The sequence below is a fragment of the Pseudonaja textilis genome, chromosome 8, assembly GCF_049901715.1.
Source record: "Pseudonaja textilis isolate UNSWEBS1 chromosome 8, rPseTex1.2, whole genome shotgun sequence".
NCBI classification, from domain to species: domain Eukaryota; kingdom Metazoa; phylum Chordata; class Lepidosauria; order Squamata; family Elapidae; genus Pseudonaja; species Pseudonaja textilis.
This window is the reverse complement of record NC_141997.1, coordinates 51,584,027-51,597,254: the sequence shown is the minus strand read 5'-3', so window position 1 is coordinate 51,597,254 and position 13,228 is coordinate 51,584,027. Positions and strand designations below refer to the sequence as shown.

Genomic DNA, 13,228 nt, shown 5'->3' with positions numbered 1-13,228 from the left:
GTTGGACAGTATTGAAGGAATTATTTGCTCAGCAGAGTGATGGCATTCAGGAAAAAACTCTCCTTGTGTCTAGTTGTTCTGGTGTGCAGGGTTCCATAGTGTCGTTTTGAGAGAAGGAGTTGAAACAGTTTATGTCCGGGATGTGAGGGGTGTGTAGATATTATCACAGCCCTCTTTTGGACTCGTGCAGGATACAGGCCCTCGATGGAAGGCAGGTTGGTAGCCACTGTTTTTCTCTCCTAAAGACCTGGAGACTAAAATATAGGAAGAACGGTTGCAGGAACAATTGGCTAGTCTAGAGAAAAGAAAGACCAGGGATGACATGAGAGCAGCCTTCCAGTATTTAAGGGGCTGCCACTAAGAAGAGGGGGTCAACTTATTTTCCAGAGCGCCTGAAGGCAAGACAAGAAACCACGAATGGAAACTAACCAAGGAGAAAAGCAACCTAGAAATAAGAACTTTCTTGACAGTTGGAACAATTAATCAGTGGAACAACTTGCCACCAGAAGTTGTGGGTGATCCATCACTGGAAGTTTTTAAGAAGAGATTGTCTGAAATTGTATAAATTTCTGAAAGCCATTTGTCTGAAATTGTATCAGGTTTCCTGCCTGAGCAAGGGGGTGGACTAGAAGATCTCCAAGGTCCCTTCCAACTATTCTTATTCTAACCCGGAATTAAGGAGAAACTTCCTAACAGCCAGAACAATTAATCAGTGGAACAGAAGTTGCCTCCAGAAGTTGTGAATGCTCCAACACTGGAAGTTTTTACGAAAAGACTGGACCTAAAGTCCTTGAAGTTAGAATCATAGGATTGGAAGGCACCTCAGAGGTCTTCTAGTCTAACCCCCTGCTCAAGGCAGAAGACCTTACGCCATTCCATTCATTTGGTTGTCCTGTCTGTTTTTGAAAACCTCCAGTGATGGATCACCTACAACCCCGGGAGACAAGCTATAGATTGTACCGTCAGAAAAGTTCTCTCTACTTGGGTCTCTCCTTCCACCGCTTGGTTCTTGTCCTGCCTTCTGCTTCTTAGAGAATATTTCAATCCCGCCTTCAAGTCCTGGAAGAGGACTATCGTTCATGACCCCACGATCCTTCTCTTCGACAGGGTAGACATAACCTAGCTCCCTGCGCAAATACGGAATAACAGACTTGGAAAGGACCTTGGAGGTCATCTAGTCCACCCTCACCTTGAAGCAGGAGACCCTACGCCATTTCGGACAGGTGGCAGCTCAGCCTCTTCTTGAAAGCCTCCAGGGATGAAGCTCCCACAACTTCTGAAGTTGAAGTTGTCTGCGAGGAGCGTAAATCCCTCCATTTCCCTACCTCCCAGTCAGAACTGGGAAAACAAAACAGTGTTGAAGAAGAAGAAAAAAAACCAAGGAAATCCAGTTGCCTTTTGGAAAAGTGTTTTTGGGGCAGTCATGACCTGGACGAATCTCCATGGGACATTTAAAAAAAAAAAACATAAGCAAGTCCCGTTTAGAAAGTTTTAAATACACCAGAGCACAAGATTACAGGAACAATTGCTAGGCAGTTTATTCTGGTGCTGTATCCTTTGATGCTTTAGGGATTGGAACAGGTGGTGAAGCTCAGGGAGAGCTGCTGAAATGAAAGGAATGCATTCACCCGGCCCTTTGATTTTAATGCTCCTTACGGTCCCTTCTGAAGCTGGGTGTGACAAAATAATAATTAAAAAAAGAACTAAAAAAAAAATACAGACTTTCGATTTTTACCATGCTGCTTATTTTAATTTTCCCGGGACAGCTGCAAACTCCGTGACTCAAATCCACAGCCTTGGCTGTCTCTCGGGGCTGTTTTGCTGCGCTCTTTTAAAAAATGTGTGTGTTGGCTTCCACAAAGGAATTAAAACAAGTGGTTTGCCTACCCAGATCAGCCCCCACTTGGGGTGAGAATGTCCCACAAATGTAGGATTCTTTAATATTAGTATTAAATTAATATTATTATATTTGACCAGTTGCCATATATATATGTATGTATGTATGTGTATGTGTATGTGTATATGCATATGTATATATATGGTACATTGAGGATGTGTTTGCACATACATCAAATGCCTTTGCTGGTGGATAATAAGATGGTTTCCATAATCTTCAGTCCGATCTAACTGTAGTACATAAAATTATCTACTGCAATGTCCTACCCATCAGTGACTACTTCAGCTTCAACCATAACAATACAAGAGCACACAATAGATACAAACTCAAGGTTAATCACACCAAACTTGACTGTAGATTTCAGCAAGAGAGTGGTCACTGTCTGGAATACTCTACCTGACTCTGTGGTTTCTTCCCCAAACCCCAAAAACTTTAACCTTAGACTGTCTACTATTGACCTCACCCCTTTCCTAAGAGGTCTGCATAAGCGCACCAACATGCCCACCGTCCCTGTCCTATTGGGTTTTGTTTTTTTTAATTCATATCCATTTCATGTATTCATAACCGTGTTTTATATTTATACCTGTTATCTAATACTTGCTTGACAAATAAATAAATAAATAATCAAAGTTATTTTGCGCGGTGGTGGTACCAGTGGCAACTCTGCCTGTGCACACACAACAGCACAAGCAGATCAGATGAAGAACGAACAGGTGGATGGGTACAACTGACAAGGAGGGGGGGGGAATCTCTAGGGAGATGAAAAAAGTCAAGATGATATCTACTGTCATATGATGGAAGGCCCTCCCCTTTTCTGGGTCCCTCAAAGCATGTCAAAAAACCCTTTCCATGGGGCAGTTGCAGGTGCCATAATGACTTTATTTGAACAGCCCATCCGTGGAGATTCAGCTGCTAGAGTCAACATTTCTAAGGAAAAACAGAGTGTATCGCTAAAAGTCTGTAGAGTTTCTCCATCATCCAGGTCATGGTTGTCCCAAAGGGGCTTAACAGATAACAGATAATCAGAGTCGGAAGGGACCTTGTAGGTCATCTAGTCCAACCCTCCACCCAAGCAAGAGACCCTGCACCATTTCTGACAAATGGCTGTCCAGTCTCTTCTTGAAAGTTTCACGTGATGAAGCTCCCACAACTTCTGAAGGCAACTTCTGTTCCATGGGTTAATTGTTCTCACTGTCAGAAAGTTTCTCCTTATTTCCAGGTTGAATCTCTCTCCTTGGTCAGTTTCCATCCATTATTCCTTGTCTGGCCTTTGGGTGCCTTGGAAAAATTGCTCGACCCCCTCCTCCTTTCTGGGGCAGCTCCTCAAATATTGGAAGACTGCTATCCTGTCTCCCCTGGTCCTTCTCTTCCCTAGACTAGCCAGGCCCAGTTCCTGTAACTGTTCTTCATATGTTTTAGTCTCCAGTCCCCTCATCATCCTGGTTGCTTTTCTGTGTACTTTTTCTAGAGTCTTTCTGACAATGAGAACAATCATCCCATCGAACAGAAGTTGCCTTCAGAAGTTGTGGGACCTTCATCACCTGAGACTTTCAAGACTGCCATCTGTCAGAAATGGTGCAGGGTCTCCTGCTTGGGTAGGGGGTTGGACTAGATGACCTACAAGGTCCCTTCCAACTCTGATTATCCATTATCTGGATTGGCACTGCAGGTCTCAGCTGGTGTGGGGAAAGCTGTGTGCATGTGTTAGGCAAACCACCAAGCCACGGCCACCGAACCGGTGGAAAAACAATTTGACCCCCACCACTAGTAGGTAGGCTTTATGTGGACCAGGGTTCCTCAACTTCAGCCATTTTAAGACCTGTGGACTTCAACTCCCAGAATTCCCCCAGCCAGCCATGCTGGGAGTTGAAGTCCGCACTACTTAAAATGGCCGAGCTTGACACACATTGATCTGGAACCAAGTTTTGGATTAGTTTCCACTGATTCTTGTACTCTCTCCAGATCAAAGATTTTGAACTCCTAAACAGAGTCGGGCCAAGTAAAAGGAATTATGATTAAATTAATCTCGATACTCCAAATCAACCCAGCCCCTGAGGTTTCTTAATTATGCATCTAATGAAAGTTTTTTTTAAGTATTCAGGAGGCAAAGAACCTAAAAAAAATTAGCATTAAGTTGTTCGCTGTAGACTAGCATTCCATCAGAATGTCTTGGCTGGGGTGGAAAAGAGGGAGCTTGGAATGAATTCCCTGAAAGAAATAAATCAGGCTTTTGTCTCTATGAAGATAAATGTTTTGACTGCATTATTTCTCCTGACTCTGCATATTTGCCCTACAGGAAGATAATCTTCACGGTTAGAGGCAAGGAAATACGTCCTTTGGCATAATCTCAGTTAATGTATCTGGTGGTTGAAAAAAGATTGCTTTCAGCTAAAATCTGTTGCTGACATTCAGAAGCTGACACCCAAAAAGCTAATTTGTTGGGGTCAAGGTTAAAATAAGCGGTCTTTTCAGTCTGACATGAGTCTACTACAATTCTACTTTTTTAAAAAAATATATTTATGTAATATCTGATACATGGGAGAAGTTAGAACTATTGAAATTAAGCCGGGTCCAAGAGGGTTTGCTAACTAAGGGTTTGCTAACTAAAGTATGCAAGGCTGAGCCAAGAGGGATTGTTGAATCTGTCTCAAGGTTGCAAGATAGCAACAAACTTTGGAAGTGAAGGCTGGGCCGGCCGATGCCTCTTGTCCTACTATCAACATCTCAATGTCAAGTTCTCCATCCTTTCTCTTGATTTATTGACCTAACCACAGGCCAGCCCTGCTTAAAAGAAAAAAAAAATACACTCTAGATGTATCAGGGTCACCAACCTTTTGGACCTCAGGGACCACCAAACTCATCATTTTAAATCCCGTGGACCAGAGACGCTGGGAAAATCCCCCCAAAAGTCTTCAGGGAAATTCCCCACCCTGTTTCCTACCGTTCTTTATTTGGGATCTCAGGATACTGTCTCCAGCTCTGTTCTCGGGGGGTGGGGGGAGAGAGAGAGAGAGAGACTTTTGGCTTCATGCAAGGAAAGCAGCAGAAGCAGCAGAAGTCTCTCTTTCTCTCCCCCAAACTCCTCCAAAAATGAGTCTTTGCCGGTGCAGCCTCTTGGAGCAGGAGGCCTTGCTAGGGTCCCAAAGACTCATTTCTGGCGGAGTTTGGCGGAGAGAAAGAAAGACTTTGGCTGCTTTCCTTGCGTGCAGCCAAAAGCAAAAGAAGAAAGAAGTGGAAAGAAGCAGCCCAGCCAGGTGCGTGGCACGAGTAGGGCAAGTTCTCCCCTCTGCCCTTTTCCCCCTCTCCTCACTCCCTCATGTTGTTTGCAATGCAAGTGATGCAAGCCTCGTGTTTCCACAAGCCATGTGGGCGGCGCAGCCTTGTGTTCCCACGTAGCCTGGATTAATTGCTTTGGGGGTGAGATTTCTCTGCAGACCAGCAACATTTTCTCATGGACCACCAGTGGTCCCCAGCCCACTGGTTGGCAACCACTGCCCTTGCTTGACCAAATATGACCAAATCATGTGTTCAGAATTCAGGCACTTGGCAACTGACTCATATTTACGACAGTTGCGGTATCCCTGGAGCACATGATTCCTTTTTGTGACCGTCTGATAAGCGAAGTCAATGGGGAGACCAGATATGTTTAACAGCTGTGTGACTAACTTAACAATTGCAGGGATTTACTTGAACTACTGTGGCAAGCAATGGGTTAAAACTCAGTTAACAATTGTCTCACTTAGCAAAAATGTGAGGGTTCAATTGTGACCATCAGTTGAGAACTGTCTATACTCAATCTTTAATCTCTGCTCTGCGTGGCCCACTTATTATTATTATCTTTATTGTCAGAGTACAACTTGTCTACAATGACATTGGCTGAGCCTCCATTCTTATCACCTGGAAGGTGAAGTTTTCATTAAGTAGCCTGTTTTTCTCAGGTAATCATCATCTAAAGTACGAATGGTGGACACTGCAAAAAAACCTATTTCCTTTTTCCTCGTGCTATCCTGGATAGTGTTAACCACAACATGATGAGCTGGGGTGCGTGTAATTAAGAAGAAGAGTTGCTCCTACAAAATTTGGATTTTTAGTTACGTCCATCAAACTAAAAGTGTGTAGAGATTCTCAGGTCATGGTTGACCCAAAGGTGTTTTTTTCAGGAGGCAACTGGACTTTCTTGTTTTTTCTTTTGAGGACGTTCTGCTTCTCATCCCAGAAGCTTCTTCAGCTCCGACTGGATGGTGGGAAAATGGAAGGATTTATATTCCTTGCAGACAGCTGGTCATTTGCATCCTTTTAGAAGGTTGTTGAGGCCACCTGGAGGTTGATCTTTGTCCTCGGGGTCACCTGAGTAGTGCAAATCCTTCCTGTAGCCTGCAATTTTTCCTTTGGAAATCCATTCCTACTCCCACATTTCCAGAGGAGAATGGATTTTGCAGTGGAAAAAAATTGCAGACTACAGGAAGGATTTGCACCACTCAGGTGACCCTGAGGACAGCGAGAAACCTCCAAGTGGCCTCAAGGACCCTCTAAAAGGATGCAAATGACCAGCTGTCTCCAAGGCGTATCAATCCTTCCCGTTCCCCCTGTCCTGTCACAGCTGAAGAAGCTTATTAGAGGAGAAGTGAAACATGTTCAAAGGGAAAAAAACCAAAAGCACCTATGGGACCTCCATCCAACTAGTTTGTCTCCAGCTAACATTCCATGGATGAAAAGTTAAGTAGGGTGAGGACCACAGCAACGAGCGTTTCTACTTTTAGTTTACTTCATCATCACGGTGAAGGACGTAATGTTCTTCAGAGATCTTCCAACTTATTTATGGAGTGCCATTAACCCTTCCCGCCCCCCCGGCCCCCGTGCCAATAAAAGGCTGGCAAGGGATTCCTCATTCCATTCCTTTGATTCTATTGCGTTTGTTTTCAGGAATGACAACTAGAAGGGAGGATTGGGTGGAAGAACCGAGCAGATGATTCGTCCTGTCCATCCTCTCGAAAGGCCCTGTGTTCGAATGGAAGAGAGAAGAAAGCAGCCGCCATTTTGAAGACCGGCTACGGAAACACTCTGGGTTGTGACACCCTTTTGGAGAAAGATGGAGGCCTTTCCTTCTGTGGTTTTCCTCTCAAGCCAATCTCATGTTACTACCTGAGTCCTAGAGAGAAACTTCTCCCTCTATTCCGAGGAAAGACAATCCCTGTTGTAAATGACATTACTAGTGCCAAAGAGCTGGTTGAGTTTCTGTAGCGTCTCCTCAAATGCAGAGATTACAGTCCTTACATTCTGTAAAATTACAGTGAATGGTGCGGTGGCCTAGAGGTGACTCTCTCACTTCACAATCAGGTTGCTGTGAGTTCAATCCTAGGTAGAGGCAGATATTTCTCTCCCTCTGGGCACACTGAGAATATATCTGCTGAACAAAATTCTGCATTGGTGACAGGAAAGGCATCTGGCTAGTAAATACTCTGCCAGCTCCATTCAGTTTGTCCAGACTCTACCCTGCAAAGGATTATGGGATCGTTAAAAGAAGATGATGGTTCTGTAAATTTCGGTGGTCAGCAATAAAAAACAGGGATCTATTGAGATGGGGAAGAAATCATCGGTTGCTTTTGGTGGGGTGCACGTTTAAAATGAGCCGGTGTCTGTAGAGGAGAAAGGTGGCAAGGCCCGTTTAAAGTAATGGCTGCAGGACTGAGTCAGAACTGACAGACATTTATGTCAATAAATACAGTTCTATGTACCTGAAAATGGCAGCACTAAAATCATCAAGCATAAGCAGCCCATATGCCAGGCGTGAAGGACCAGATCCCCGTGTGAAAGTCCAATCAAATTGATTTATTGCTAAATGCACAGGAATCTTACTTAGCCTGCTTGGAGTTAGGTCAGGATCGATGGAATTCAAGGGAGGTTGGATTTAATCCGCTTGTAGAGATTCTAGGATGATTCCTTTTTTGACGCCCCCCTCCGTGCTATTGTTCCACACTTTTTTTTCCTTTCGCTTTTACTGAATTTTGGTTATTTAAAAAAGCCAGATCTTCTGGGTGAAAAATAGTGACAAACAGCGGAGACCGTTACGAGGGATGGTTTCTTTCCACATTTTTTTTTTAAAAAACCCATGCCATTTAACCTGATTAATTAAAATGTATCTTAAGGAAAGGAAGGTTCAATAGCCAGAATAGCGTCAATGAGCAGAATATTCCAGAAAGGTTGATAATGTCACATTTTGAATTTCAGAAATGTTCAAGGCCTTGTAATGCAAAGGCATTTGAATACTATGTTGTATATTTCACTTCAAATTGAAGTAAAACAAAAATGGAGAAGCTCACTTGGAGTATGCAAATTTTATAAATAATGCATGTCGTATGTGAGACATATGCTTGTAATGAAGACTATAATTCGATGTTACGGTAAAATAATGCAGACTTTTGAGGAAAAGAATACTGTATTTTAGGCAAAGGGCAATGTGTAATGCCTATGCATTGCAGCTAAATTTAACCTTCTGTTATTTCAGGATAAATTATTCGCATTTCGTTTTTGCAAATGAAATTGAGATGGCTAGATATTGTTGCAGCAATCTTACAAGCATATAACTCTTCACATTTGGAGCAGCAAGCTCTTCTACTTTTGAATTTTACTCCTAAAAATAGGTTGTGGATAGAATGAATAGGAGGGGAGGGGAGGAGAGAAGAGAAATAATAATGGGAGAAGAGAAGAGAAGAGAAGAGAAGAGAAGAGAAGAGAAGAGAAGAGAAGAGAGAATAATGGGAGAGGAAGAGAGAAGAGAAAAAAGAGAAGAATAGAGTGGAATGGAATGGAATGGAATGGAATGAATGGAATAGGGAGGGGAAGAAAGGAGAGGAGAGAAGAAATAATAAGGGGAAGAGAGGAGGGAAGGGAAGGGAAGGGAAGGGAAGAGAAGAGAAGAGAAGAGAAGAGAAGAGAAGAGAAGAGAAGAGAAGAGAAGAGAAGAGAAGAGAATGGGAGGGGAGGAGAGACGAGAAAAAAGAGACGAATAGAGTGGAATGGAATAGAATGAATGGAATAAGGAGGGGAGGGGAGGAAAGAAGAGAAATAATAATGGGAGAAGAGAAGAAGAAGAGAAGAGAAGAGAAGAGAAGAGAAGAGAAGAGAAGAGAAGAGAAGAGAAGAGAAGACTGCATTTGGAAATAGTTACTTAGCAGCTCTCCAAGCTAGATAAGGTCTGTGCTCTCAAATTAAACCCTTGAAAGACTCTGTGCCAGGCCTTTAGCTGAATGTGAATGCAAGAAATTCACCTTTGTTTAATAAAAAAGGGTTTTGCTGGGACAAAGAGTCGGCCTCGTGCCTTTTGAGGAAGCTGAGGTCACAACACTATCTGAGAGGCCTTCCCATAGAGGAGAGGGTCAACATCTTCTCCAAACCAACTGAAGGTAGGATAAGAAATAACAGATGGAAGCTCCTCAGAGGAAGATCCAACCTGGAACTAAGGAGAAATCTGATGGTGGGAATGATTAAATCAGTGGGCCTCCTGGAGTTGTGAGGAGTAATGGTTAAACAAAACCTGAGGGACCCAAATTTAGGTCCTTCTTCACCCGTAGAACTTCATCAGATGATTTTATGATTGCTCATCTTACAGGGCAAGTACCGAATTCTGGAAGAATTGGATAAAGCAGCATTATGTATTGGGCATTTTTTTCCCCTGAACAAAAAACAAGAGTACCGCAAAAATATAATTTCCCTTTAATTTTCTGTAGAAAGTGAGATTGACAAACATTCATACTAAGCGTTCTTCCCTACGCCAAGCACCATACCAGAATCTAAGAAAGGCAATATTTATTCTTTCAATATATTTTAAATGGGGTAACTATAACCTACAATTAATTCATGATGGATTGTTAAGATACCACAAAGACATATATTCTAACCTTAAATTGACTCTCTATGCACCAAGTAGCCAATCGCAGTTTAGCCTGACATGATATACAACCTCAGCTTATAACCTTGGTTTTAGTTAGCACGGACACAGAAAAATAGACTGAGTAAACCATAATTAAATGCACTGTGACTTGGTAAAGCCGCACTTGGAATATTGCATCCAGTTTGGTCACCATGATTTTAAAAAGGTGTTGAGACTCTGGAAAGAGTGCAGAGAAGAGCAACGAAGCTGATCAGGGGACTGGAGGCTAAAACATACGATGAACAGGTTACAGGAACTGGGTATGTCTAGTTTTAATGAATAGAATGACTAGGGGATGACATGATAGCAGTCTTCCACTATTTGAGGGGCTGCCCCAAAGAAGAGGGAGTCAAGCTATTCTCCAAAGCCCCTGGAGAAGAAACCACAGATGGAAAGTAACCAAGGAGAGAAGCAATTAGAACTAAGGAGGAATTTCCTAACAGTGGGAACAATTAACCAGAGGAACAACTTGCCTCCAGAACTTGTGAATGCTCCGACACTGGATGTCACTGGGGACAGAACATTGGAAGTTTTAAAGAAAATATTGGACAATCATTTGCCCAAAATAATAGACAGCCTCCTGCCTGAGCAGGAAGGGTCGTCAACCCTGTTATTCTGTTATGTACTGTGAAAAGAGGAATTTAGTTAGTAATGCCCAAACAATGCTTTTTGTGTGCCATTCTCAAAATATCTAGGTATATATCTAGGAGGAACAATATTAGAGGAGCAACATTTAAATACTTAATAACATTCAAATTAAATAAATGATTTCCCGTACACAATACTTGCTCACATCTGTCCTAATACTCTAAAGAGGTGAGCTCAACGTACTTAGTTTTAAAATTATTATAGCTTTTAGCTCTGATCTTTCTGCTACATTGCGGACAAAAGTACTCCAAGAACAGAGAAAAGGAAAGGCTATATACAGAAGATTAAACTTAATTAACTACAAGGTGGATTAGAAACGCTCTTGAAATTCCACTTATTGTAGGATTTTAAAGTTGTGTCTTTAAAATCTGCATCATGGTCCTGCAATCCAGAAGGTATTTAAGGAGCCTAATCCCTTGGAGAAAAATAATTGCATGTGTTGGAGCAACATACTGTACACTTAAATCCTTTCATATGAAGTAATTTGTCCTCATTAAATGTTGATTGAAGGTATGGAGATGATGGAGGGATGAAGGAAAAGGAAAAAGAACTGCAGATTAGTAGCCTTTTCTTGAGAAAAAAATAGACTGTATAAGCTGAGCAAGTCCCACAGGGTAAGAGTTTGTGAGTGACTACCGAGACCATCATCCCTAGAGCTTCCTTGCTCCAAATATCTTCATCTATGGAAGGATCAATTGGACTCAAGTATTTGGCTCAGTCAGGTAAGGGTTTTTTTTGTGTGTGTCTCCATGCTCTGATCCTTCCTTTGTCCTTCAGAAAACTTCTGACCTTCACCTGCAATGCAGAATCATTCTGGCCATTCTGAATTATCGCCCTGTTCTGACCCAGGCTTCGTAAATCGTAATGATTCACAAACTTGTTTTAAAAGCAAAACCTATTTTATTACAACGCTGGGAATGGTTTTCATTCCCAGCCGGAATTACTCTCAAACAGTTCCCCGAGATAAGCACCCATCTTTCAGTGCTGCCAAAAACAGAAATAACAAATTAACTAGAAAAGAAACCAACCGAAGTACAAAAAAAAAAAAAAAAACCCAACCAAAGTACAAAAGAGCTTCCAGGATGACTCGGAACAGATCAAACTACTTTGCTTCCTGCAAAGGTTTCATCATCTTGGCCTGACTTTTATACCTTATGGGAGGAGTAATCACCTCCCAGCCTTACTCCTGAGTCACCCCTTTTGTTTCAGCTGCTCTCGCCTTCCAGCAGCTCTGCACACATGGGAACAGGCTCCCCTGGTTCCTCTGCCTTGCTGCTGCCAGACTCCAAAGGCTCCGGAGGCAGCACCCCACTCCCAGATGGTCCTGGCCCCATCCCTGAATCAGATGCAGGACCCGAGTCCTCCCCAGACTCCTGGACTGGTCCCCATTCTTCTCCACTGTCCAATTCTGCTGCCGTCTATGCAGGCCGCTGGTGAACCACAACACACCCATGGGCCTCAGGGCAAGCCTTCAAGCACCGAGGAAGGGCTACCACCAAGCTTCAAAATACCTTAATTCATCTCCTTTACATCATCTCCCAAAGCAGATTCTTTGGCTCATGAATGTCGACCTAGTCCAACCCAGTCTCTCTTTCCCATCCCATGGATGTCCTTGATTGGGACCCAGAGAAAGAAAATGACCACGATGGAGTCAAAATGGAATGTTCTTTGGCTTGGTTGAAGGAGACACGGTACAGGGTTGGTTCCCCAGGACAAACGGTTGGGTTATTTTCAGGAAAAGAGAAACTAGATATTTTAACTTGGACCATCAGATCTGGACTCCAGACAACCAGCAGATGGCAGCAAAGGTATTGCTTCTGTCTCTCTTTCCTGCCATCTAGTGGTCCAGTTGAATTTTGCAGTCCAGAACTAGTAGATAGGATTCATATGTCTAAGTCTAGAGGCAAATTAAAATAGAGACATTGGGAAAAGTGCAGAGAAGAGCAACTAAGGTGATTAAAGGCCTGGAGACTAAAACATAGGATGAATGGTTGCAGGAACTGGGCATGGCTAGTCTAGGGAAAAGAAGGACTAAGCGGGACATGGTAGCAGTCTTCTGGAGTTTGAGGGGCTGCCACAATTAAGGAGGGGGGGCAGGGTTGGGATTCCAATTTTTTAACAACCGGTACTGTGGGCATGGCTTAGTTGGTGGGCTTGGCTTGGTGGTCATGTTATTGGCTGGGTGTGGCCAACTCAATATCACTCACATTGAGGCACTCATCTCATCGTCTGGCCTCTCATGACTGTGGTGATGCTGTAACAGTCGTAAGTGTGAAAAATGGTCATAAGTCATCTTTTTCAGTGCCATTGTAACTTTGAATGGCCACTCCACACAAGCAAAGTACCAGCAAAGGACGGGGAAAAAAACTCCAGAGAGGTTCCTGAGACAGGAAGTCCAGTCCTGCCAAGAATGTAGTAAGGGTTAACAGAGAGGCAGTTTCTGTAAGCAACACCAGAATGTTTCCTTCCTGCCTTCCTTACAGGATTAGCCCAGTAATTTCTTCTAACAACTGGCTCTCCGAACTGCTTAAAATGTTAATAACCAGTTCTAGCAAATAGGTGCAAACTGGTAGAATCCCACCCCCGGGGGCGGGGGCACTTATTTCCCAAAGGACTAGAAGGCAAGACAAGAAGCAATGGATGGAAACGAATCCAGGAGAGAAGCAACCTGGAATTAAGAAGAAACTCCCTAACAGTGAGGACAATTAACTAGTGGAAGAGCTTACCACCAGAAGCTGTGGGTGCTCCATCAC

At 43.1% G+C, this 13,228-nt stretch overlaps 1 protein-coding gene across 1 annotated transcript in view; it reads left to right on the top strand.

The window, feature by feature from the left end:
• The window catches only part of ATOH8 (atonal bHLH transcription factor 8), a 35,366-nt gene extending 27,150 nt beyond the window's left edge, over nt 1-8,216 (top strand). Inside the window, exon 3 of the mRNA XM_087938098.1 lies at nt 6,821-8,216. Coding sequence (XP_087794224.1) covers nt 6,821-6,826 — 6 coding nt within the window. The 3' untranslated portion in view covers nt 6,827-8,216. The remainder of the gene's footprint in view (nt 1-6,820) is intronic.
• Nucleotides 8,217-13,228: the final 5,012 nt, after the last annotated feature.